The sequence below is a fragment of the Callorhinus ursinus genome, unplaced genomic scaffold (genome assembly GCF_003265705.2).
Source record: "Callorhinus ursinus isolate GAN/ISIS: 27379988/994484 unplaced genomic scaffold, GSC_fseal_2.0 scaffold11, whole genome shotgun sequence".
NCBI lineage: Eukaryota > Metazoa > Chordata > Mammalia > Carnivora > Otariidae > Callorhinus > Callorhinus ursinus.
Window position 1 is genome coordinate 24,740,957 of NW_027397073.1, and position 25,632 is coordinate 24,766,588.

The window sequence follows — 25,632 nt, forward strand, 5'->3', positions numbered from 1 at the left end:
GGCAGCGGCCCAGGAAAGCCGCCAAGGCCGGGTGGCCCGTGCTGTCCCTGTGGCCGGGGCGCACTGGGTCCCCAGGGGGCAGACCACCGGGCCCAGCTGTCCAGCTGGCGGGTGGGGTGCCGGGGACACGCTGCCCGGTGTCTTTATTTAGCTGGTCATTGCTGGGCCATCCCTCTCAAGGGGCGATGCCTTCCACCGACTCACCCGAGAGTGACAGACACCCTTCCGTTTCCAGTCACCGGGACCATCCTGGGCCGCCTGGGAGACTTCGAGGCGGACAGGGAGAGTGTGCCTTGAAGCCGGAGGACTGGCCCAGGACCCAGGTGGAGGGCGCTAAAGACAAAAGTAGCTAAAGAATTGTTGATCTGGGGTCCAGCTCCTCCTGCAAGCTCTTCTCTGGGCTGTAGTCTCTCCCTGGGGCAGCAAGACCCTCTGCATCTAGGGGGTGTCATTATTACTAGGCTGTTCCCCCAAGGCCTGTAGAATCTTAGCTGACTAATCTGAAATTTAAAAGCTCTCCTGGGTGGGTCAGCCTAGGTACAAACTGGATTGGGAAGGGACGCTTCACAAGGGAGTTTAAGTCATGGGGCTGAGGGCTTCTGGGGGCTTGGGGGTGGGGTGTTCGGGCAGAGCAACTGTGAATCTCTCTCTCTCTCTTTCTCTCTCGTTCTCCCTCCCTCCTTCCCTCTCCTGCTAATTGGCGAAGATAACTCTAGAATCACAGACAGGATACTTTAAACACGAATGGACTCATGCTTCTTTTATAGATGGGGAAACTGAGGCCAGAGAAGCACTGCCCCCATGGGGGCCTAGCTGGTGAGTGCAGAACCAGGACTGCCACTGGAAGCGGTGGTTCTCACCACAAGCTCAGGACTGCTGCCTTCCCTTCTCCTCAGTTCCTAGGATGGGAGGTCTGGTGTGGCCTTGGGGCGAGGTGCCCAGGCCAGTGGTCATGAGATTCATGTTGACTCACTGTCTAATCTCGGCCCACCCCAGCCTCAGGCTGCGCTCTCCTCTCTGGAAAACTAGGGTAAGACCCAGCCCAGCAGCCTCCCAGGCCATGAGGAGGATCACATGAACTAACACAACTTTAATCCTAAATCAGCAAAACCTTACTTATCTGGTGGATGCACCGCTTTTGGAAGTCATCATGGGACGGAAAGCAGGCAAAAATGGCTTCTGAGTGGGTGAAATACCCGTTTATGCAGGAAGGCTCATAGACATTGCTTATAAAAATGACCCCTGGGCCCCCCTCAGGGCCTGTTTGCTCCTACTTGACGAGCAGTTCTGACAAGTTTGGTGGTCTAGTGTCTCAGGCCACAGCAGGTACACCGATAGTAGTAAGAACAGCTTGATGATGAGAGAGGAGGCAGAAAAAGTGTAAAATGCAGATGCAGTAATTAAGAACACAAAGCAGACTGGATATACCTTGATCATCCCTGAGGGTAATTCAGGATTACAGTCCAGTCTACTCATTAGTGTTGTCGAAATGACCCTGAGTCATCAAGAAAGCGTGAAGCGCACAGTGCCCCTGTTTGAGAACTCGGGGATGTATATGATCCTCTCTACAACGTTTTCTACCAAAAAACTTGTCAAGAAAAGTTTTCCGTGAAAAGACGTAAGTTACAGTAACCACACCTCCGTTCTGGACCCCGCCAGGCACCCTGGATGGGGAGGGCCGACCCCGTGTGAAAATCAGAATCCAGGAAACCTGGGTTAGCCCCCACCCCCCCAGCAAGGTGCCTCCCACCTGCATGATGAACTGCGGTTCCATGTCTCTCCCCTTTAATCCATTCTGCAGGCTGAAGGAAGGAGCCTCCAACAACACCTGTGTGCTCCCGCAGTTGAACCCCAAGCCGACCCGTTGGTGACTCAGCCTGGCCACTCCTCCTACACATTTACCGCCAGGTCCTCACAGACCTGGCCTCTTAATTCTCTGGCATATCTGAGACTTATCCTATCTGCCCTCCCTGACTCCCTGCCTTCCGGGGTCCTCCCTCAGCCACTGTCGCCTCTGCTTACACCTGCTTGCACACTGTGAACCCGCCCTGAGGCCGACCTCATGTGCCGGGTCAGGCTCCTATCTGATGGGGGCCCCCCACTGTCCAGGGATTAAGGACTCCATCACCCGAACATGTAGCTCTGTGTTCTCAGCCACTGCACGTCACGGCCCCTTCCCTACATGCCTGCTTCCTCTGCCAGCCAGCCTCCACCTCCTGGTCCCTCAGGGTGTCCTCGTCCCCAGGACGGACCTGGCGGACAGGGGGTGCACAGGAGAGGGCTGCCCTGTTGGCTTGAACACCTACTGGTCCTAAGTGCGTTTCTAGATTGCCAACACTGGGTGCAGGGAGGGAGTGGTAAGGAGGGGACCTTTTCCGTGTCTTCTAGGGCAAGACCCCATTCTGTGTCTTGCACCCAGCAGGCATTCAGGGTCGGCTAATGGGACGTTAGAGGGGGAATGATGTGTGGGGGACACATCAGCTCACCTCTCAGGGCCTCCATGGGGGTGGAAGGGTCTACACTCAAAGTTCCAATTTCAAAGGCACTCAAATTTCACCCAAGCCCCACCCCAACCCCTATCCCGGCAGATCCCGGTGGGAGAGTGGACATGCGCTAGTGCACATGCGTTACCCGCCAAAAGAAAAGCCACACACAGCCAGTGAGGCTGGAGAGCCTGGTGGCCTGCAGGGAGGAGAGCTGTCATCTGTGAGGGGCTCGGAGGACACGCACTATTTATCCAAATCTGCCAAGAAGATGGGAAGGTAAACAAAGGTATCCCCATTTCAATAGAGGAAACGGAGGCTCTGAGACACTGAATGATCTGCCAGCCTCACTACACTTCTCCGGGCAGATGTTACTGAGGGACACCGTCGGCGCTTCTCAGTCGACTTCTCTGATTTGATGGCTGCGTGTGGGACAGTGAGTTTGGGGTTCGGAGTCACCGGCAAGGGCTCGGAGGCACAGGGGACCCCCTTAGAATGCTGCCCCTCCTCTTCCTCGTGGTGCCAGTGGGGGCCAGCCGACCTCTCGCAGTCTCCGTGACATGGAGAGAGCGCCTCCCGTGCGTGGTGAGATGCTGAGAAGTGCGCAGTCCGATGCCTGTGAGTGGCCACCACCCTGGTGACCTTTGCCCTCAGGGCCTCGGTGTCCTCATCTGTAAGATGGGAGGGTGGGCGCTCACTTCCCCTCCACATGCCGACAGCCTGGAGTAGTTGGGGGGAGAGGGTGGGGAGTGAGGAAGGATGAAGTGGTTTTTGGGGATCAAGGGCAAGGGCAGGTCCTGGAAGGCAGGTGTCCCCGGAGGCCCCGTTCCCTGGACAGCACCTCCGATTGGAAGCGGTGTGCGGCGTTTCCCAACTCGAGCCCCGTGGCACAGAGGCGGGGTTCTTCCTGCACTGTTGGGAGGGTGGGCCAGAGCTCCTATGGAGCCTTCCTGCGGGGGCTCGTGCCCGTGTGTGGCCCCTGGGCCATTCCGTGCCGCACCACGTGCTGGACCCCGTCCTGTCCTTGGCTCGGAGGGTCTGCCGTCCACTCCGTGTCCAGCCCCCCGGTCCTGCCCCCCCGGGACGGCGCGTTGTAGCTGTGAGGACAGATGCGTCTCCCCAGCCCCTTCTCAGGCAGCACGTGGGGCTCCCGCCGTGTCTCCTTGCTCACCGAGCACCAGCTCCCCTCTCCCTCCTGGCCTGCTCACCGCCCTTGGCCAGGGGCCCAATGAAATGGAGTTCCCAAAGGGGAGTCCCCTATTCCCGAGGCAGCTTCCCCAGGGCAAGTCGAGCAGGCCGTCTGTCCTGTCCAGACCCAATTCTGGCCTTAGCACAGCTCTTTTGAGGGTGTCGTCTCCCCAACAAGTGTCGGCTCGGGACCCCTGCTCCAGTCGGGCGTCTGGAGCCGCAGACGCTCTCCCGGACCCCGTGAGCCCAGCTCCGTGGCAAGGGGAGGCTCAGCAACCTGGACGCGGCAGCTTCCCGGCCCCTGGGGCCCCGTCCTAGCAGCCCTGGGAGATGGAGACTCAGGTCCTGCAGATTCCTCTCTGAGACCTCAGTTTGCACAGATGTGTGGCCCTAGCATCTGACTGGGCCGGCGGGGCGGGGGGCGATCGGAACTCCGGGGCCGAAGCCCGCCGCCCGGGGGGCTGGGTCCGATTGACGGGGACCGCAGCGCATTCGGCGCCAGCAGCCCGAGTCTTCCCTTGGTGGTCCTGTGCAGTCCCTTCCTCGAAGCATCGGGCCTCCCCCAGGGCAGTACCTCCTGCAACCATGGCCAGAGGCCCTCCAGGGTCTCCGCCTGAGCCATGGTCTTCGAGACCGGGCCCCTCCACCCCCTTTGGGACATTTTCCTTCCCAGATTCCTCTGTTCAGTGTGTCCCCGCCTTTCCCCTCACTAAGTACCCAATACGCTGAGGCAGGAGGGCCTTGCCTGAGCAGAGGGTCAGCGTGTGGCCTGCCTGTCCGGGGACCATCAGCTTGTTCATGGCATACTGAGGGACTCACATCAGCCCCGTTCCCACGGGGCAGGATGAAAACCACTGTCACCTCCTCTGAGAGACACCTCGTTTCTAGTGCTGGGACTCGGGACCCTCATGCCTCTGCTTCCCACCCCTCAGTGCTCAGAGGCCAACCAACCGGGGGACTGAGACGCCGCAGCACAGACGCACACATATCACCTACACATCCCATTCACACACCCCACAGGCGTACACACACACCCCCCCACACGCGCACACACCCCCGAAAACCTCACACAGAGCACACAGGTTGTGTCCCACACAAGGGCCCGGCTGAGGGCATCTGGGGTGGCTCACGGGTCCCGGCCAGGATCGGTGCCCTGAGGGAGGAAGGACATCTTCTTCTCATTCACACAGAGGCCGTGGCTCTGGCCCCAACCACAGAAGAATCTGCCCCCTCCGGGCCTCTCCGCACTGTGAGAGCTCAGGACCCCACGGCCACCTCCAGCCCTCCCCACTGGAAGTCCCTGTCCCTTGTGGGGTTCCCCCCCCACCCCTCTACTGCTCTGGGTAGCTTAGCTCTTCCCTCCCAAGCCCTTCTGTCACTTGTTACCTGGACCTCACTGTCACAGTTCACCCACTTGTCCCCCACATGCTTGTTTGGCACCTGCCTGGGCCAGGCCCGGGGCTCGGGGCTGGAGATGCACGGTGCTGGAAATGCACAGGGGCAAGGTCAAGCTCATAGTCAGTGGGCATTGGCCACCTACATGCCCATGGTCACACACAGTGAGCAGGGACATGGTAGGAGCGTCCCTGGGAGCTGCTGGAGCCCAGTGGGGGATGGTCAGTCAGGGAGAACTTCCTGGAGGAAGTAACAGTAAGGGAAGGCGCACAACTATACCTCCAACCACTGTCCATGGTCCAGAGACTGGGCTTGCGTCCCCTGCCAGCCAACCAAGATCATCCAAACTCCAACCAATCCATAGACCCATAAAGAAGAGCAGTGAACACCTGGATTGGAAGTCGCTGAGATTTCGAGCACCCTCTCCTCTCCTCCTGACATGCTTCCGGAGTTACTGTCCCCTCCTCAGGCCCAGCATGTCTCCTTTTCCTCTGAGCCAAGCCCAAGGCAGAATCTACTCCTGGCCCTGGTCAGATGCGAAAGGCACTGCTAATGTGCCAGGCCATGAACCTCTCTCCCATCCATCCATGTACCTTTCAGGGCCATGTCCCTCTATGTCCTGCTGGGTCACCACTGGGCCCAAGTGCCCTGGCCTGAGCCCCTACTCATCCCTGGGAGCTGGTGGGTCAATTACAGCTGGGGGACATGGCAGGGCAAGGGGACTTGGGCACAAAGGTGGCCATGGGTACTGGAGACCAGGAGCCTGGATCCTCAGCCTGGAGGATACATGCCTACCAGGCGGTTTTCAGGGTGAGGAAGGCAGCAGTGGCAGGGCCCCTCCTATCTTTAAAATGGAGTCAAGGGACCCCTGGGTGGCTCGGTTGGTTAAGCGTCTGCCTTCGGCTCAGGTCGTGATCCCAGGGTGTGGGATCGAGTCCCACGTCGGGCTCCTTGCTCAGCAGGGAGTCTGCTTCTCCCTCTGCCAGCCGCTCCCTCTGCTTGTGCTCTCTCTCTGAGAAATAAATAAATAAAATCTTAAAAAAAAAAAAGGAAATAAAATGGAGTCAAAAGTGTCTGTCACTTGGCAGGGCTAAGGTTGAGGCTCAAACCAGAACATGTATTTGAAACCAAAAAGTGCCATTCGACCATCATCGTTCTCTAAACCTCAGTTTTCCCAGATGTAAAATGGGTAGAAGAATTTTTTATTTATCTCTTTCCCACGACTCTGGTGAGCCCATCACAAGGTAACGTGTGGGAAAGTGCTACATTCAGGAACTAGCGCTGGGTGCGGCTTTGGGCTCTCTAGGGCAGTCCCCTGGGCCAGGCAGACACGGCTGCTCGCCGGGCGCTCCCGGGCTGTCTGCCCCGCCGCTGGTCTGGGGCAGAAGCCCTACTGCATCTGCTTCCAGAGTGGGCCAACTGCTTCCTCGGAGGATGGCGGCATGTGCTTGCCCTGCTGACCACCTCCATCCACCCTCGTCTGCCCTGCTCGCCCTGAGGTCAGGCAGGTAGGTGGCAGGGCAAGCTGGGCCCTTCCCTCAGGGTCGATGGACCCGTTAGGCCCAGTACCTCGGGCACACGATACTTCCAGGGGCCTGGAAAATACTTTTCATTTCTTTTAAAATCAGAAGTAAGAGATGAATTTCTAGGTTGGAAAAAAAGTTTTAATAAGTAATGTGAATATGTTTGTCTTCATCCCCACGTGGTCATCAAATACATTTTTATTTTATTTGAAGGATGAGGGCCTACGAAGGTCTGGGTGCCCGGGGCCCACGGAAGTCCTAACACGGCCCCGAGTCCATGGAATCTATTCTGCTCTGCGCTCAAGCTGCTTCGTGGAGCCCTTCCCCCACTGGGAATGTGCCGGCCAGCCTCAGTTCACTTAGGATGGCAAGTCCCAGTATGGCCTGCCCTTGCTATGCGAAAGTAGAGCGTTCCTACGTTCCTGTGAGACTTGCAGAGGCTTGCATGCCATAAAGTGAAGAAGCGATTGCCATTAATATATATGGAAAACTTTTGAGCCTTCCCAGACCCCCAAAATAATCTCTCTTAAGCTTTTCGGGTGCCTTAAGACACACCTTGTGAACGGATGGGTGGAATTGGTGGGGCTAAGGCACAGACGCTCACAGACACAGCTCAGAGCTCTGGCGGTTGACACTGAGTTGCTGCCTGTGGTTCCCGGGGAAGGAGCCCGGCGGCTCCGCGCTCCCTGCTCGGGGCACCCCTGTCTCTACTCACTCTCCGTAACAGCTCTTTGGGCTTGTCTTTGAGCTAGTTCCTGGAGTAAGTGATGGCGGCCTTAAATACCTTTTCTCCCGCTCCCCACAGAGGGTACAGCCCCTGTCCCCCTACCAGTAAGAAGAGGGGCTCCCTGAGGCCAGAATTCTGAAAATGTTGGTGTATATATATATATGGGTGTCCTCTTTCCGTGTATGGTTTGAGAGGTTCCCAGGCAATTCGGGTACTGACTGCTGGGCTCGGAAGCCTCCCTAAGAGCATCTCGCTCGCCTCCCCCCACCTTGAGAACCTCCGGCGTGGTGGAGAGCCCAGGGGATAGTTGGTACACATTACAATGGATCCTTTTACATAACAGCGCCAAACTTTGTGGCACGTCTTTTTCTCCCCACCCCACCCAAATCCCTTGATTTCATCACGCGCCTCCATTGCACTGACGCCAAGGCGCGTGCGGTCCCGGCGGGCAGCTTCTGTCTGGCTGGTGCCACTGGGGTCTCCCTGGGGCCGGGCTTTGCAGCGGGCAGTGGGGAGAGGCCGCCCAGGACACGCTCGCCTTCTGGGCTAGGGGAAGGGCCACATGGCGCTCACACTGACCAGCCCTGGGCTTTGGGTCAGTCATGTCATCTCTCTGACCCTTAGCTTTGTCCTCTGTAAAATGGGGATCAAAGATACCCACCTACTTTGTCCAACCCCCTGAGACATTGCACGGAGGGCTCTGAGCCCCTGGGAGCTGCGGGGAAGACAGACTGTTAATATTAAGGCATAGCCACTTTTTCCCCATTTCTTCTTTTCCTGCTCTTTACCTTGGCACATAAAAGGCCCTTACCAGTCCTGTGTGTGCGTGTGTGCGCGTGTGTCCTAGCTTATTCATCCCAAATTGTTTTCCCCTCCCTCCCTCCTACAGACCCCAGGATAAATGGAACCTACCCTCAGGAGGACAGATAACACACATCAGCAGAGAGGGTGGTGAAATGCAGGACTGAAACATTATTTGGATGATGTGTTTCATAGTTTTCAATAACTTAGAAGCTTCTGGAACTAGGACCAAATCACCCAGAAAAAGCTCCTCTCCCTTTCTGTGAACAGTGTTTGGTAAGATTTCCCCACCCTCTCTCCCACCTCCAAAACGCCTTTTGCTCTGATCTCCACGTTCTGCTTCTACACCTTTGCATGTTTGTAAACTGCATTTTTGTAGAAATGCCTCGACTGTTTCATTAAAATGTTATGTCCCTCTACCAATCTGTGCACTTCTGGCTGTCCCTGCACAGTTTCATGTGACTCAGTTAAACAGGCAGTGACCAATCTCAGCCCGCCCTCGCCAGGCTCCTGGGCTGGGCCGGCCGCCATCTTGACCAGGCCAGGGACTTGGGAAGGGGGGTGGACGCTCTTGTCGCCGCCCCAAAGAGCTGAAAGACTGGCAAGTTCTAGTCAGAGAGAACCCCCGAGGGGGATCTGTTACCAGGAGGCAGTGTCCCCAGTGTCTTGCCATAGGAGGGATTGTGCAAAACAAGGGACATGTCATCACAGGAAAATAAATCACTGGGTCCCTTTGGGCCCCTTTGATGAAAGACTGGTTTGACCCACTGGGTTTGGACAGCCACTTGCTGATGACTTTTAGAAGTTTCTGGGCCCAAGTCTCTGTCTCTCTAAAGTAAGTCCTTGCCAAATGTTCCAGTGATATTTCTAAGGAAGGGGTAGGTTTGGGGGGTGGGGTGATTAAACGCGCAGGAAACCACATCTTTAGTGCAAAAGCTATTTTCTGCAGGACCGGCCCGATCCCATGCCTTTGGCTAGGCCACAGTTGCCAGCTGGGAGAGATGGGGGACACAAGTGTCCTCCACCCACGTTCTCTGGACCACTCCTTCACAGCCTTCCCCAGGCCCCAGACCATGCCCCCACTCTCCAAGACGGCCAAACCGTGGGAAATCTCATTCAGCTCCTTGCCTGGCCAGGGGCTCCTTGGAGGTCTCTGCCAGCACTGGTGGAGACCACAGAAGACTTTGGGAAAGATTTCCTTTGCTGAACACACAGGCAACACGGATCCGGGGCATTTTTGGTTTTTGGTGTTTATTTTTTAAACCCACTTTGTAGTCTGGGTTCAGCTGGAAAGCAGGACATACTGAGGGAGGGAACGTGGTCGCGTGAGGAGGAGTCTGCTGCGGCTGTGGTGGGAAGGCCCAGGCCCCTTCTCCAGGGAGGTAGGTCCCGTCGCCAGGCTCCCAGCTGGCTCAGGCGAGGTGGGCAGCCCTTGTACGCCAGTGTCCCAACCAGAGGAGCGGTCTCCTCTGCGATCTGCATCCTCAGAGGCCCGGGCAGAGGGCCCCACGAGGCGCCAGCAGCTGAGGCACAGGACTCTGTGGGCAGGCCCTGAGAGTCTGTCACACGAGGAACACTGGCCGGGTCCTGATGCCAGAGACTGGAATGTGGCGTCTGGGGCGGCCCCATGGGGCTGCTCCTCGCGGCGGCCTGGCTGGCGGGGTCCCCGCCCCTGCAGCTGCCCAGGGCGTGATCAGTGGTAAATTTCCCACACCCCACCCCCATCCCTCAGAGAAAATAAAATAAAATAAAAATTAGAATAAATACCGACTCGGCCAACATTTACATTTACACGGATGGACAGGGCGAGCCCTAAACCTCGAAGGTTTACAGACTGATCGAGGAAGGACAAACAGATGAAACTGGGCTTGGGGTGCACGTTCCCCACGGAGGATGGTGGGGTTCCCACCTTCCCCGGGGGAGGTTAGGAGGCTTCTTGGGGCTGCGGTCCCAGCGCTCAGGCAAACCCACGAGGCCGAGGGGAGCAGGGTTGTGGTGAGCGGGCTGGCCGCCTGAGAGGAAAGCAAGGACTATCTGGTCTTGACTGGGAGGGGGACAGACTGAGGATCAACATCAGATGGCCGGACTTCGCCTCTTCACTGCGCCAAGAAAGCCGCGGGGTGAGTAGGGAAAACAACACAAGCCTTAGAAATGCAATATCCAGTTTTGCCTCCCATCAAATACATTCAGAGGTCAACTTGGATATGGCCTTTCTCACTCAGCAGAGGGGGGGTCTGGCCTGGGGAGGGACTAGGGGTCTGAGGGGCGCCCACTTCTGCTCTCTGGTTCCTGTCTCCCTTGGGAGGCGGCCTCAGAGTCACAGCTTTTAATGCTTTACTGTTTTTTTACTGTTATTTCCTTTAAAAAAAATTTTTTTTTAAATGTTTTCCTTCCATGTCCCAAAGAGTAGCAGCAACCTGCATTTAGAAAAACAGTTTACATTGTTATTTGGATTGGCCAGGAAGCACTTTCAAGCAATGGGATAAACTAGGCAAACCATATGTCTGGAGCCACCGTGACACGACACGTAATTAAAAATATATTTATATATGTATACATATTTATATCTTACTTCATCATACTCTGGTCCTAACAGTCAAGGAGGGGTGGCCCTGAGGTAAGACCACCAAGGAGGCCGTTAGGAGGAAGGGGCGTTAGGAGGAAGGGGCATGAGGCTCATGGCGCCCACCGTGCCACTGATCTCGGCTTTGCAGGGAACATCAGCCCCTGCGTGCTCGCTCTCTGCTCCATGGAACGGGCAGGAGGCCCTGTTCCCCTGGGTCATTCCGTTCCTCTGGGGCCGGGCCCTGCTTTGTTCTCAGCAGATGCGCTCACACGCCGCGCGCACGCGCGCGCGCACACACACACACATGCACACACACGCACGCACACCTCGCACTCACGCTCAAGGGGAGCTAGGCCCATTTCAGCCCCGACGCAGTTCTCTGAGGGCTGCCTGGGGGCGGCTCTGTGCCTGGCGGAGGCTGCCTGACTCCTCCAGACCACGAGGTCCCCGGTGCCCTCTCTGAGCCCTCCGACCTCAGTCCAGCTCTTCCCTCAGGGCCTCCCGTGGGGTCCCTGGTGTCCCTGGGCCCCACGCTGGGCTGAAGGTGCTTGCTGAGGAGGAAAGGCAGTGAGGAGAAGCTCAAGGAGAGTCGAGGAGGTGAAGGCCAGGGGCCGAGGCTACAGACTCATTCCAGGTAAACCTGTGTCCCCCACACGTCCCCAGTATGCTCTGCCTTGGGACCGGCATAGGCTCCCATCCCGGGGCTGGAAGGTGGGTGGCAGCCGGTGGGGAAAGCCAGGGAGTACTGGGGGACCCGCTCCCCTCGCCCCACCCTGCCTGCTCTCCCAGAAGCAGAGTCCACAGAGGAAAACCTCCAGCCCTCAACCCCTGGCCAGCCTGAGTGGACCAGGCAGCCAAAGCCCTCCAGTGACCCAGGGAGCCCAGAGGCTGCTGGGGGCTCTGAGGTGGTTTTACGGGGGCTTATCAAAGTACAGGCTCCAGGCCCCAGAGCTGGGGCCGGGCAAATGCCCGTGACAACCCCAAAGCCAGCTTCCTAGAGCCTGACTTGCATTCTCCTCCAACAGAGAAGGGGCTCTCCCCAGGACCTGGCCCTTCCAAGGAACCCCAGTCTCGCTCGTTCCTGGCCTGGAAAGATGCGTCTGGTGGCCCCGCCGGCTCATTTCACTGCCCCACTCACGACTCAGTGAATGCACCAACCCCCCCCCCCCCCAGCCCCGGGGCTGCAGTGCCCAGAGCCCTCCTGGAGCATACAGACCTTGGCTGCGGGGGGCCTCGGCCTCTGGATCCTGCCTGTGATGAGGCTGGGCCATCGACCCAGCCCATTTAGCTAAGCTCCAAGTCCTGGGGAGCCAGGCAGCCCCCAACGGCCACTTTCCCCCTACTAAGCGGGGGACGAGACCTGTGTGTGGCGCAGGCAACATCACCTAGCGTTTTGGTTTTAATTTGCCCGTCCTGACTGTGCCCCATTCACCACAAGCCTCCCCCCACCCCCTAGCCCCAGCCAGGATGGGGTTTAACACACTCCTGGCGCCTGCCGCAGCATCAGCCCTTTGACAGAGCAGAGCAGGAAGAAGAGAACAGAGGTCCTGGAAGCCAAGGGCTGCGGAGCACAGGGTTCCAGGGGGACCCCCCGCCGGGGCAGAAGTTTCCAATTACCCTAATTGGCCACTGGCAAGCTATCTGTGGCTAGAATCCTTCCAGAGGGGGCCGGGTTTGATCTTCCACTAATCAGGGGGTCCTCGTGGTGCTGACTGTGTGATCACAGCTCGGACTCTTTTCATGGAGAGAGGAGACTTCAAAGCAGCTGACTTTTGAAAATAAAACAATAAAACACAAGAGCACGAGCAGAGCCGCACACCCCAGCACCCCTCCCTGCGCCCCGCCCCTGGGCCTGAGGCTGGGGGGGGCCACATGGAGGAGGAACGGGGAGTGGGGAGGGTGCAGCGTGCAGGTTCGAGGAGAAGCCTCCGTCCCCCAGGCCGAGCGTGGCGGACAAAGGCCGTCAATTACAGGCGGCTGGTGGGGACCGTGCCTGCTTTTGTCCTCCCGGACATCTGCTCTACGTCGCCTGCTGCCAGTTGGCGACCGCGGCTGACAGCAGGAACAATGCAAGCCCGTCTCCGACCCACTTTTTCAGCCTTCTGAGGTCCTTTCTGACCCAAGCGGTACCCCGGCGTGCTGAGCTGCCAGGGCCTTGGAGGAGTTACCCCCGATGAAACCCCTCGCACAAAGCCCTGTGGGGGACGCGGTTGATGGGAGGGAGCGGGGAGGAGCGGGAGTGGGGAGGAGACGGGGGGGGGGGCGGTGGGGGGGCCACCATGAGAAAGAAACATGCTTCCCTTATTGGTGTGAGCTGCCGCATGCGTGGGGCTGGGGGGGCTCGGATGAGGGGCGCTCCTCCTTCCCCGTCTGGCTCCAGCCTGGCCCCCGGCTCTGCCTGCTTTCCTCCCCATCTCTTTCTCCCGCCAGGGCCACCCCTGTCCTCCCGCCTGTCCATCTGGCCCTGGCTACCAGGGCCCCAGCTGCCCGCGGGCCGCCCGCCAGGCCCCCTGGCCGTCAGGCTGTCAGTTTCTGGATGGTTCTGTTGTAGTACTGCGTGATGGGGGGCGTCAGAGGGTTCCAGCTGTTGGCATGGAGCTCGATGACCTCCAGAAGCAGCGACCGGGTCAGCATCGACTCTGAGGGGCAGAGCATCTTGTCGCGCGCGCTGGCCAGGAGCTCGGTCATCATCTCGGGCAGCTGCTCCTCCAGCAGCCGGCCTGTGCTCTGCAGCTGCGGATGGGGAAGTGGGGCTTAGGACAGGACCTGTGCCCCCGGAATGGCCCCCTGAGCCACCCTGGTTAGGAGGGCCGGGGGCAGGGACAGGAAAGAACTGGATTATCTCTGGAAGGTGCAGGCCAGGCATCTGTGCCCCAGGGAGAACAGGAGGTGGAAGGAGTCAACTGTGAAAGCCCACGTCGACCGGCCGGTCTGCCGCGGGAATGAGAGGGATTGGGTTATTGCCGGCTCCCCGGGGCTGAACAGAGCCCTCACCGGGACCATGCCACTTCTGTCTTCCACCCAGGAAAGACTCACCCTCCTACCGGAAGCCTTGCCTGACCCCTGCCCAGACCCTCAATGGCTGACCTGCTCCCCTCAAAGGTGATCAGGCTGCACTGTGTTGATTTCCACTTGGTAGGATGTCTCTCTAGAAACGAGCTTGGTCATTACCACCTGCACGTCTCCGCACGGAACCTGAGAGCAGGGTTGTGGTCTCCTATTTCTCTCCTGCCCCTAATCCCACCTCCCAACCCCAGCACTGACCTCTGCCCACACTTGTGACATGAAGTGCGGGAGGGAAATATGAACTGGGGCAGAAGGCCAGCCAGAGGGCCCGCCCTCAAGAGGGGCCCCTGATGATGCTGAAAAGCTGCTGCAGGGAGGAAGGGGTCCCAGTGGTGGTCTGGATCATGCAGCCTCGGGCAGTAGCCCCTGGGGGTCCTCTCCACAGTATCTTGATCGCCATCTCTGCCCCCACCCCATCTCATCCCACCCATTTTTCAAGGCTCTGCCTTCTTCATAAAGTCCTCATCGACCTCCCTGGACCACCCTGATCTCTCTCCTCTGACTCCTCAGGGATGCATGCTCTGTACCCATACTTCTTCTCTACATGGTGTTGTCCCGATTCACAGCACCTCTGGCCCCCGAGAGCCTTGGGAGTGGCCTGGAGGCCGGGCAGAAACCACCTGAGAGGTGTGTTCACACAGCCCTGACAGGCCCTGGGTGCGCACACAGGAGGCACCTGTCCTCACGGCCGCTCTATTCTAAATGACTGGGCTGGTTTCCCAGAGCAAGGTTTGCCCCTGAGGAAGATCCCAGAGGAAGAGTTTCAATGAGTAGTGGCCCCACTTTGCGACCAGGAGTGGCGCCTCCTAAGGGGGTGTTTTGTAGCAGAGGGGGCCAACGTGGGACCTCAGGCCTCAGGCATCTTCCCCAAACCCTGCACCACCAAAGCCAAGGGAGATATTTGGGGGCGGGGGTCACCTGGAATCTCTTAAGTCATTTATGTGGTGTGCCTAGTGCAAGGAGAAGGTGGTCTTGGCGACAGAAGGACAGCGCACAATGCCAGCACTTGGTCCTTCTCTCTAGAGAACCAGCCATCTCTCCCTCCAGCTAGTGGCGGGCTGGTCACCCCATCCACATTTACTCTGGTTTGGGGTTGATAATTCTGGATCCATGTCGGCTCAGGAAGCCATTCCCCACCAGCCCCATCTACACACCCTTGCCTGGGACTTGTGGGTATGTCCGGTGATCCTTCACCGCCCACAACTGTTAGGCGTGAGGGGCATGCCAGGTCTGAGGTCAGAGATGCTCACCTCCATCGAGCAGCACAGGACGGCATCTTCTTTCACATCCTGAGATTGCAAGAGCTGTAGAAAAGAGAGGCAGAGAACACTCCTGAGGGGGCGGCACGCCAGCTCCCAGGCCCCTGCAGCTGGCCCCCAGCCTCAGCCCTGATGCAGCCTGGAACAGACATGTCGGAGGGGAGGGCCGGGGAGACAGCCCACGAAGGTCAGAGGGCAGCAGGAACACAGCGATTTCTCTGGCAGGATTTGAGCAGCTGGAGGACCACGGTGGTCAGAGAGCCAGGGTGCCCTGGCCAGGTCTGAAGGCTCAGCCATGGTCTCGGGCGCTCCTGGGCCCTGGATTGAGGAGGACTTCCAGAAATCACGGTGCTCTTCTGCAAAACCACGGCTCTGCGGACTTACCCAGAAGCTGGAATTGCTTCCTGACCAAGGCCATGGCCAGCCTGCTTGGTGCTGGGACTGGCCATGCCCCCCATCCAGGCTTCCCTCTGCCTCATCTCATGCCTTCTCTCTCTCAACCGAGATATAATTCACACAACATCCAATTCTCCATTTTTAAGTACACAACTCAGTGACTTTCACTATATTCACAAGGTTGCGCAACCACAGCGCTACCTAACTCCAGAGCATTTCCATCTGCCCCCCAGCCCCTGGCAACCCTTAATCTCCTTTGTCTCTCTGGATTTGTCTATTCTGGATTTTTCACATAAATGGCATCACACAGCCTGTGTCTTTTGTGACTGGCTTCTTCCATTAACAGAACTTTTTAAAAGATCCCCCCTGTGGTAGCATGTACCAGTCCTTTGTTCCCTTTTATGGCTGAATAATATTCCGCTATATGGAGAGACCACATTCTGTTTACACATTCATCAGCTGATAGACATATGGGCTGCTTCCCCTTTTTTGGCTATTATGAATAATGCTGCTGTGATCATTCGCGTACAGGTTTTTGTGTGAGCGCATGTATTCAGATCTCTGGGGGTCCTTACCTTGGAGCAGAATTGCTCGGTCATGTTGAGCTTTCTGGGGACCAGCGAACTACAGTGGTTGCGCTATTTTGCATTCCCTCTAGCAATGTCTGAGGGTGCTGATTTTTCCACATCCTCACCAATATTTGCCATTTTCTGCTTTTTCATAAAATGTCTGTTTTTCTACTGTTCCCAGTGGAAACTTTCTTGAGGCACGGCTTCAGAGAAGCTCTACAGTCTTGTTCTCCACAAACCCTGTTGACCACCTGTCCCTCTGTCCCCCTGAATGGCCGGAACCGCTTCTCCCAAACCCCTATGTACGTGTCCACTGCCATCCCCTGCCACACTGATCATCACATCCCCAGGAGGACCCTGCGTTTGGATGATCTGCCACGGATGACTCTTCCCTCTGCTGGAACTCTCCATACTTGCCCACCCTTCAAGGCCCACAGCTTTCCCACCTGCTCAGCATTCCACACAAGTGAAAAGGCATTTTCCAGTGGGAACTGCTCGCTTCCTGAAGGCTGGGACAGTGCTGTGTTCCTATTTGCCACTTTAACTCCTAGCCTGGCCCCTGACAACACTAGGGATTCACTCAATGTTGGTCGAGATGATTCATGCATTTTTGTTGTTGTTGTTGTTGTTGTTTGTTAGTTTTAAAGGAAGGGTGGAGGGTAAGGAGAGCACAAGAGGAAGGCACCTTTAGGGTGAGTGTCCTCCTTCCCTGAACGAGAACTGGAGTCGAGGTTTTTGACACGGGTGTGACGTGTTCAAGCAGAGGTGGAATCACAGGGGGACTATCCTGCTGCTAGCTTGAAATCCGAATTCTGCACATCCTCCTCACCTCTCCCCTTCTCCCGTCATGTTGCATCCATCCACCCAGCCGGGGGCCCTCCCAGCAAGAGCCAGAAGCATTCACTTCAGGAGGGCTGAACATTCAGGGTGAGCTTCGCTATGTGCCCCAGGGGCGTGCGGGGCATCGAGGCCACAGGAGGTCAGGGGACAGACAGGTCAGTGCTGGCTGCACTGGCCAGAGATGCTCTCAGGGCAGGCCCCCTTCCCTGCCCTGCTCTCTCCCTGTATCTGTCAGAACTGGGCTGGCTGGCCACGTAGAAGTCATTTTGGTATGAAGGAACAGAGGTAGTCCTTGACCTGCTCAAATGAAAAGCAAGCGGAGAGCAAGGGACAATCCAGGGGAGGGAAACGGTGCCACCAACACAAAGTGACAGGCGTTGAGGCCACTGGCGTGCACGTTCTACTCACTGACACAGTCCTGACGCCCGGCCTCTGTGCTCTCGTCATTGGCCTCTTCAGCCACCAGAGGCTCGGGACCTTACTCGCTCGCTTTACTCAGGGCTCTGCCCAAATGTCTCGGCACCAGCCAGGCACTGGCCTCTGTGAAACCCACCAGCCCCGCTCACCTCCTGGCTTACTTCTTGCTGTCGCATAGCTCGCCCCTGACACATTATCTACTTGCTCGTCTGCTGTCTGTTCCCCCCCCCCCACCCCGAGAAGGCAAGCTCCACCAGGGCAGGGCCTCTGTTTTGTCCCACTTCGAGGAATGTGTCCTACACATGGACCCGGACGTGCCCCATGACACGGATACAAGGTTTTCGCTGCACAATCGTTACGGTAAAAGCAGCAAGGGGACTGGTTAGAGAACTAGAATGCATAGGCGTAGTGGGCACCCTGCAACACGCTGCTGTCCCTCGCCTCCCACACCCGGATCTGCTTCTGGAGTTCTCTTGCCTCCTGGAGCTGCAGACCCCCAAGGGGAGCCAGGGGAGCCTTCCACCAAGCCAGTGCCTGGTGGGCCTCTGGGAGGCACACGGGGAAGGACCTCTCTCATTTAGAGGACCCAAGAAGCTTGAGTGAAGACCAGGAACCAGGTTCTGGAGAAAGCTGGGGGAGGCGAGTCACCTTGCAGCAGGCCTACCTACAGCATGTGGTCCCCACCCAACCCAGCCTGCTTGGGGAGGGGCTGGTGCGCAGACTGGGAGGGGCCCCTGGCCATCTAGAATAGGGTCAGCGTGGGAAAGTGAGCCTAGCCCTGTTTACTCTGCAGGGGGGATCGGGACTCATCTAGGGTAGGAGAACCCTGTAAGGTTTGCTGGAATTTCTTTCTGAACATAACTGTTCCCTAATAGGTTTTCTGTAGCACTTATTGGGGGGGGGGAAAGAAAGCCTTAAAAACTTCTGGTAGAAATGACAAGAGGGACACCTGGGTGGCTCAGTCGTTAAGCGTCTGCCTTCGGCTCAGGTCATGGTCCCAGGGTCCTGGGATCGAGCCCTGCATCGGGCTCCCTGCTCCGCGGGAGGCCTGCTTCTCCCTCTCCCACTCCCCCTGCTTGTGTTCTCTCTCTCGCTGTGTCTCTCTCTGTCAAATAAATAAATAAAATCTTTAAAAAAAAAAAAGAAGAAAGAAATGACAAGAAAGGGGGGAATCTGGAAGAAAGGGAACTCTTAGAGATGGAGTACATACTAGCAGTTGGGTGGGGAGGGGGACCAGGCAGAGCTGGCAGCTCGTGGGAAGAAGAGTCCACTCTGGATGCATCTAGCACATCGGCTGACACACAGTAGGTGCTCAAGGGGGCTTGGCGTGGTAAAGTTGAAATGCCCCTGGGATCATGTTCTGTCCTGAGATTAGCTTCTTAGGGGCTCTTGGGACAAGAGAGGTAACCTTATGGGAGTACTGGCAGGAGACAGGGCCTGACAAGTACTAGATATTCTGAAAGGTGATGGTTTCTCCCGCCAAGCAGCCCCCTGAGCTGCTGACAGCACGGCGTGAAAAGCCTCCTTGAGCCTCCATATTGCTGCCAGCCAGGCCCCCGGCCCTGGTGAGCAAGTGCCCCCTTCCTTCCATTCCCTGTAGCCCCCCAGGCCTGGCCTGCCCTCTGCTTCCCGATGGAAGCTGGCAGCTGCAGGGCGGGCTCTCTTGTCTTTCTGCTCCTTCTCTTCCTGCACCGCTTCCTTATGACTGGGCTACTTCCCTTCCAGTCCCTTCTTCTCCTCTGTGTGCCTAAACTCCCCGGCTGCCCGGCTCTCTCCCTGGAGGCCCTGGCTCCTGGCTGGCCAGGCAGGGGACAGACACAGGGTGGGGTGCTCTGGAGGGCCAGGGCGGCTCGCCTGGGCGCTCAGGCAGAGCTGTGGGCAGGCTCCCAACGCCAGGCCTCCCCTCCAGCCTTATCTTCCACTTGGTTGTTTGGGAAAGTCTGTGCTAAGCCAACAATCACATCGTGCGATAGGCCCTCTTGCAAATGGCTTGCTGGGTTTTCTCAGGGAAGTGGGGGAGGACTAGGGTGGACCACTACACTGTTCCTTCAGGGCTGCTGGGTGCAGGGGTGTGAAGGGAATCTGCCGGGAGGCCGCAGACTGCTTCCTGTTCCCCCTGCAAATGCTGTCCTGGGCTCTCACGACCAGTGCTGGAGAGCAGCATCTCAGAGCCCTAGAGCTGAAAGGGGCTTCGGAGCGTGTCCCCCTCAACCTCCCTGGACTGTAACTCCAGAGCATTTGCATCCCCCCAACCCCTGGCACCCCCTAATCTCCGGAAGTCACACCCTGCTGCTCTTTGTGGCATAACAAGAGGCTGACCTCCACACCCAGGAGCCCTTGACACAACTCCACAGGGGCTCCCTCCCGAGACCCCTTTCACTGCCCCTCTTAGAGGCTCCCATGCATCTAGGCCATCAGCGGCTCCCCAAGAATCTGTCCCTACCTGTCGTTTGCAGGCAGTGTCCCAAGTGCGGCATCTTTCCACTCTTTTCCATCTTGGCCAGATTTACCTGTTCTGTGTTCCATTTCTTCAGCGCTCTCCTTTTTGCCAAGGGACAGTCTGGGTTTCGATGAACAAATTCCTGCTGGTAGGTTGAGGGGGGCCAACGAGCTCTCTTGTTTATGTATGCTCCATTTGCAATCTTTTGGAGACAATGCTTTCTTTTCTTTTCTTCTTCTTCTTCTTCTTCTTTTTTAATTCCAAGATGAATCTCAAAAAGTAATGGCAACTCGAACAGGTACTTGTCCACCCGTGTTCACAACAGGCAAGAGCAGGAAGCAACCTGAGCGTCCGCGGAGGGTGGGCGGGATGAACTCCTGTGGTCCATCCACACAATGGAATGTTCTTCAGCCTTCGAATGGAAGGCAGGGCTGAAGCGTGCTAACACGTGGATGAACCTTGAGGACATGACGCTGGGTGAAATGAAGTGGTCACAAAAGGACAAATCCTATAAGGTTACACTTTTTTTTTTTTTTTTACAAGATTCCACTTCTATAGTCAGAATAGTCAAATTCATAGAGAGAGAGAGTAGAATGGCGGTTGCCAGGGGCAGCCAGGTCGGGGGACTGGGGGCTCGGGGTTTGATGGGGACAGAGTTTCAGTTTGGGATGACAGAACGTTCTGGAGATGGATGGTGGTGATGGTGGTACCACGTGAACGTCCCGGATGCCGCGGGTGGTGATGGTGGTACAACGTGAACGTCCCGGATGCCGCTGAACTGGCTAGAATGTGGCTAAAACAATCAGTTGTATGTCCTGTATACTCTACCACCATAACGAACTGGTTAAAGTCAGTCGTGGCCGGGGTGGGCCTTGTGGGGTGGGCAGGCCATGCTCTGCCTGGGCAGGACTCCCTGCCCCCTGCTGCCACTCAGGAAGAGACGCTGCACCGATGGAGAAAGCAGGGTTGCCCCACCTGGGGGCTGCGGGCCCTGGAGTGGGTGGGAGGGCCAGGCCTCTCATCAAAGTCTCCGGCAGAGAGAGGGGTGTGGGCGGGCTGGGGCAGGCAAGCCACCCGCGCCCTCGAACAGCAAAATGTGTTTCTTGGATGGGAATCCAAGGGAATTGTGCGAGCCCACACAGTGTTTGTTCGGAAGCTAATGCATTCCCGTCCTATTGTCTCTGCTGGAGACTTGTTGTGGGCACACCCATCATATCCTCCCTGGCGGAGAGGCCAAGGTGCTCGCCGTCAGGCTGTGGGAGGCCCGACAGTGACGAGGGAGACAGGCTGCCTGGTGGCAGCATCCTGGAGTCCCCGGGGGAAGGTCTCCAGGGCACGGGCATGCTGCCCAAGGCGAGGCAGGATGTAAGCCGGCTGGTTGCTGGGGATGCCACCCTGGGGGACGGGAAAGAGGGTGCTGATGGAAGGACCCAGGGGGCTGCCTCCCTTTGCGGGAGGGGAGTGATTACCGTAGATGGCCATGTCTTGCCTTTCCATTGAAGAGTGGGTGCCACCTTGAGACGGGCTGGCTGGTCCCCCCCCCCCCCCCCCCCCCCCCCCCAGCTCACCGACAGCACAGGGTTTCCACCTTGTAGAGCAAACCCACGAGGCCTTATGCAGCCATAGCCAAAGTCCAGCTCAGACCCTGCCTGCGGGGGCCTCTCTGCTTTGGGCAGGGGGTGAGGGAACGGCAACCAGAGAGCACAGCGAGGTTTTAGAGAGCATGCGATGTGCTCGCTTTCTGGAGAACAAGCTCACAGAGCCCCGATGGCCTGGCTGCGTCTATGGAAGGGCCAGGGACGTGGTCTGGAAGCATGGAGGACATTGCAGGAAGGTAAGAGAGAAGTGACAAGAGTGGGGGTGGGGAGAGGTCTGCAGTGGCCATGGGAGCCACGGTGCTGACGGTGGAGAGAGAGGAGATGGCCGTAACACAGGCAGAGGGGCTGGACCAGTGACTGGGGTGGGGAGCTGCATGTGACCACCGGCCCCTCAGGAGCACCCTTGGGTTCAAGTCCCAGCCCTTCCATCCTGCGCCTCTGCTGGACCTGGACCGGCATCTACAGCTAGGTCTGGAGGACAGCACGGGAACTGATGCTCTCCATACTGACCCTGACTCATCACGGAGAGGGTCTATTAGTCTGGGTCTCTTCAGGAAGGCAGGAAAGGAGATAATCTATCCAAAAAAGGCTGTCATCAAAATTGTGCAGCGGGCTTAGAGTCAGAAGACCTGCTACTCACTAAGAGTAACCCTGGGCATGTCACTTAATCACTCTGCACCTCACTTTCCTCGCCTGAGAATGGGGATAATACCTGCCTTGAATTGTTTTGAGAGTCAGCTGAGATCATGTCTGTGAAGGAGCTTTGAGAAGTGCAAAGCTTGATCCAAATGCAAGGTGTGATTATTGTTATTAAATCTGTTTCTTTATAAACATATATTTTCCTTGAAGATCTTGGCACAGTCTTTATGTACCATCCCATTTACTCTTGTGACGCTCTTGTGGAGACAGGGAAAGGCCATGGCATTATTATCTCTATTTAATAGACAGAGAAACTGAGGCGTAGTAGTTAAGTGGCTTGCACAAACCAGACAGGAAGTCTGAGAAGAACTAGAAGGTGTTCAAGAGTCCTGGGTCAGCATCCTTTCTCTTGGAGAACTATTTTAATTTTGCTCACATTTGCTAATTCTTATTTTGGTGGCCGGAGCTCATAATCCTTAATTTGGTTGACCAGTGATAAGAATCAACATGGACCTTCACAAAATTGAATTGATTTTACATATTCTTTGTTTGCATTGGCCATCGTCTATACACCCATCCACACATCTATCCACTGTACCCATCCACCTCCCCATTTACTCACCCACCAACTCATTAGTGCATCTATTCACCCAGCTCTGCAATCAACCATCCACCAGCATATCCATTTATCCATCCAACCATTCTTCTATCTACCCACGCATGTATCCAACTTTCCATCTACCTACCCATTCTTTCATCCATCTATCTACACACTCACCTACTTATCCATCCATCCAACCATCCATCCATCCATCCATCCTTCTATGTAGCTATCTTTTCAACAACAGTCATGGAACACCTACTTTGTGCTAAACATTGTACAACTACAGGATAACAAGAAGAATGAAACTCGGAACTCATAGTCTAGCAGGGGGAAATCAAGAGATTGTGCTAGGTATATGGGGTTGAAGCACGGGATGGAATGAGGATGGAGAACATGCCAGGCATATGGTATAAGAAGGAGCATACGGCATATGCACAAAAGCAAAAAAAAAAAAAAAAAAAAGTGAACTAGCAGAGTGCACTGGTGAATAACAAGTATTTCAGAATGCTAACGTATATAGTGCTGGGGGAGAGAGAGAACATGATGACACAGAAGGCAAGGGCCACATCCTAAAGGTCCCCTAGCTGCCATGATACTGTGTTTTGATTTTATCCTAAGGGATGGGAAAGCCACCGAGAGATTTTCAACCGGAGAGTGCCTTCAGTCGAGGCAGGAGAGATGGGAGGACATACGTTTCGGAGGCAGAGGTGAGGGTGAGGAGGACAATGTAGAAGATGGATAATCCCCACTGGGTTTGGCCAACTGGATGAATGGGGATGCCCTCAGTGATCGTGGGAAGGCATGAGGAGGTGGTTTGGGGGGATGTGAAGGAGTTCAGCTTTATTGAGTTCATGGTTCTGGGGATGACTGGGGAAGACGACTTGTGGGAGACTGGCAATCCATGACCATCAGTGCCAGGTCAAGGCCGTGGGTGTTAAGCGAGATGAGCTGGAGGAAGACCCAGATGAGAAGAGGAGAGGGTAAGGGCTCCAAACCTGGACGGGGTGGAGGAGGAGGAGGAGGAACTCCTGAGGGAGCACAGGGACACTCAGAGAGCTAAGGGGAATGGGAGGAAGTGATGCCATGGAAGCCAGGGAAGTTCTGAGAAGTACAAGGTCAGCGGTGTCAAACGCTCAAGAGAGGTCGAGTAAGGTGAACAATGACCAGGGCCCCCTGGGTCTGGTGATTAGGGCGACCTTTGCCATGATGACTTCAGAGCAGGGGCAGGGACAGATGGAAGGCTGGATCACGGAGGACTGGAGAGCGAGAGAGAGGCCGGAAGTAGACACAGCAAGAGTACACCATTTCTTTCTCTTTCTTTGCGGGTTTCCGTTCTTTCTTCTCTGTCTCTCTCTCCTTTTCTCCTCTTCCTTCCTTCCTTCCTCCCTCCCTCCCTTCCTCCCTCCCGCCCTCCTCCCCCTCTCTCTTTCTTTCTTTTTGAACTTGCCTACGGAAGAGAAAAAGGGTAGGACCCCGTGCCAGGGTCGAGGGGAGTGGTTGTGACGGTGGGAGAGGCAGAGGTGAGTGGGTGGAATGCAGGAGAGAAGGGGGTCATCGGAAGCGAGGAGGACCCAAGTGCAGAGCTTAGCCTTTAGGTAAGAGAAGTGATAGCACTCCATATCCTCTGACGTGGACGGGAGGGTGAGGCTGGCTCTAGACACAGGTGCACGTATGTGGGGGTGCTCACGCTGCCCAGTCTGTCAGGGCAACTATGAAATCGGTGCTGTTCTATCTTCCTCACTTGCTATCAGTGTTCTGTGCCGGCCTGCATTTCAGCCATCCCCAGGAGAGGGGGGGATTTGCCCCAAATATCACTATGCCACTAGCCTAATAAGGAGCCCTGGTATGGCGGCTATGATCAGGTATCAAGGAAATTCATGGTTCTGACCTGGACTTCAGTCCAAGCTTGTGCCCTGTGGTCTGGCCGTCAGCCCTCCTAACTAAGGGCCGGCAGGCGGGCAGGCACCCTAACTGCGGACCAGGCGCCCTGTAGGGAATAATTAGCCTCCTTCCTGCAGAGCTTGCAAACCGCCTAGTACAAAGTGGCCACAGTAAATGTCACATGGGGGAATGCTTCATCCCACAACTGGCCCCAGGGGGTGGAAATGTAATCTGGGGCTCAGAGCAGACACTGAATCCTGCAGACACCGGAGCCAGAGGATGGGGCCATGGCTCCAGTGGCCCCTCTTGGGAGCCAAGCCCTGGCCAGTGGCCCACTCAGGAGGCGAGTTCTGCTCACAGAGTCCCTGAAGCCCATATGTTCCCAGGACCCCGGGTCGGGGTTTGAAACCACAGGGACGTTGGCCACGACTGCTGTCAACACCTCCCAGCTTCTTTAGTGCTCCCTCTTTTCCCTTCCAGAAGCCTTGCCTGTCCTCTGTGTGGCTCGTTTTGTGTTCGCTTCCCGGACACCCATGGATCTCCCCTAAAGGATGAATGGGAAATGCCTGAGGCAGCTCTGAGGTTTTACCTTTCCAGAAGGGGTCTCCTGAGGACTGACCGATACCTTCGGGGTCCTCAATCATCACCTGGCTTACATTTTTTGAATGCTTGCTCTAGAGGGGAAGCTCTGCGCTGTGTGTAGGCTTTAAGGTCCATTTTATCCTCGTGCCAGTTTATCTGAGTTAGCTCCCTTCACTTATAGCTGCAGAAACTGAGGCACGGGGGAGTGGGGTGACTTCCCAAGAGCACGCAAGTCGTGGAAAACCGGGATTTGAAGCCAGGTCTCATCTGCCTCCATAGTCAAATGACATAACCACTGCCCCCCCAGTAAGTCCCACATAAATGAGTCTGGTGGGGGGGTGGTCAGCAAAAGGTGGGGTGTGTCTCGGATGGCTGTAGTTTTCACTTGCCATCCCAAAGTAATCAGTAAGTGTCCCTTTTGCTCACAAAAGGGCCCTGATTTGGATGGTACATTATATCATCACCCAGACAAGGGAAGGGGTGCTGAGGGATTGGGTGCCCCCCCGGATTACCAGCTGACCTCCAGCCTCTTCCACTTGCTCTCCGCGCCCCTATTTATCAAGTGAGTGAGTGAGTGCTCCTGCCCACCCCTGAGGGGTTCAGCCGGCGGGGTGGGGAGAAGGGCACTGACGGTGACAAAGCATCCTGCTCCCAGCGA

At 56.6% G+C, this 25,632-nt stretch overlaps 1 protein-coding gene across 8 annotated transcripts in view; it reads right to left on the minus strand.

The window, feature by feature from the left end:
* Positions 1-9,351: 9,351 nt before the first annotated feature.
* CTIF (cap binding complex dependent translation initiation factor) overlaps positions 9,352-25,632 on the minus strand; it is a 286,564-nt gene continuing 270,283 nt past the window's right edge. For 7 of the 8 annotated variants that reach the window (XM_073898235.1, XM_073898230.1, XM_025886881.2 and 4 more), the window contains 2 exons: positions 15,000-15,053; positions 9,352-13,416 (listed from right to left, as the gene is read on the minus strand). In XM_073898235.1, the coding sequence (XP_073754336.1) occupies positions 13,201-13,416; positions 15,000-15,053 (270 nt within the window). In that variant the 3' untranslated portion in view covers positions 9,352-13,200. The remainder of the gene's footprint in view (positions 13,417-14,999; positions 15,054-25,632) is intronic. The other variant, XR_012380017.1, reaches the window with a different exon arrangement.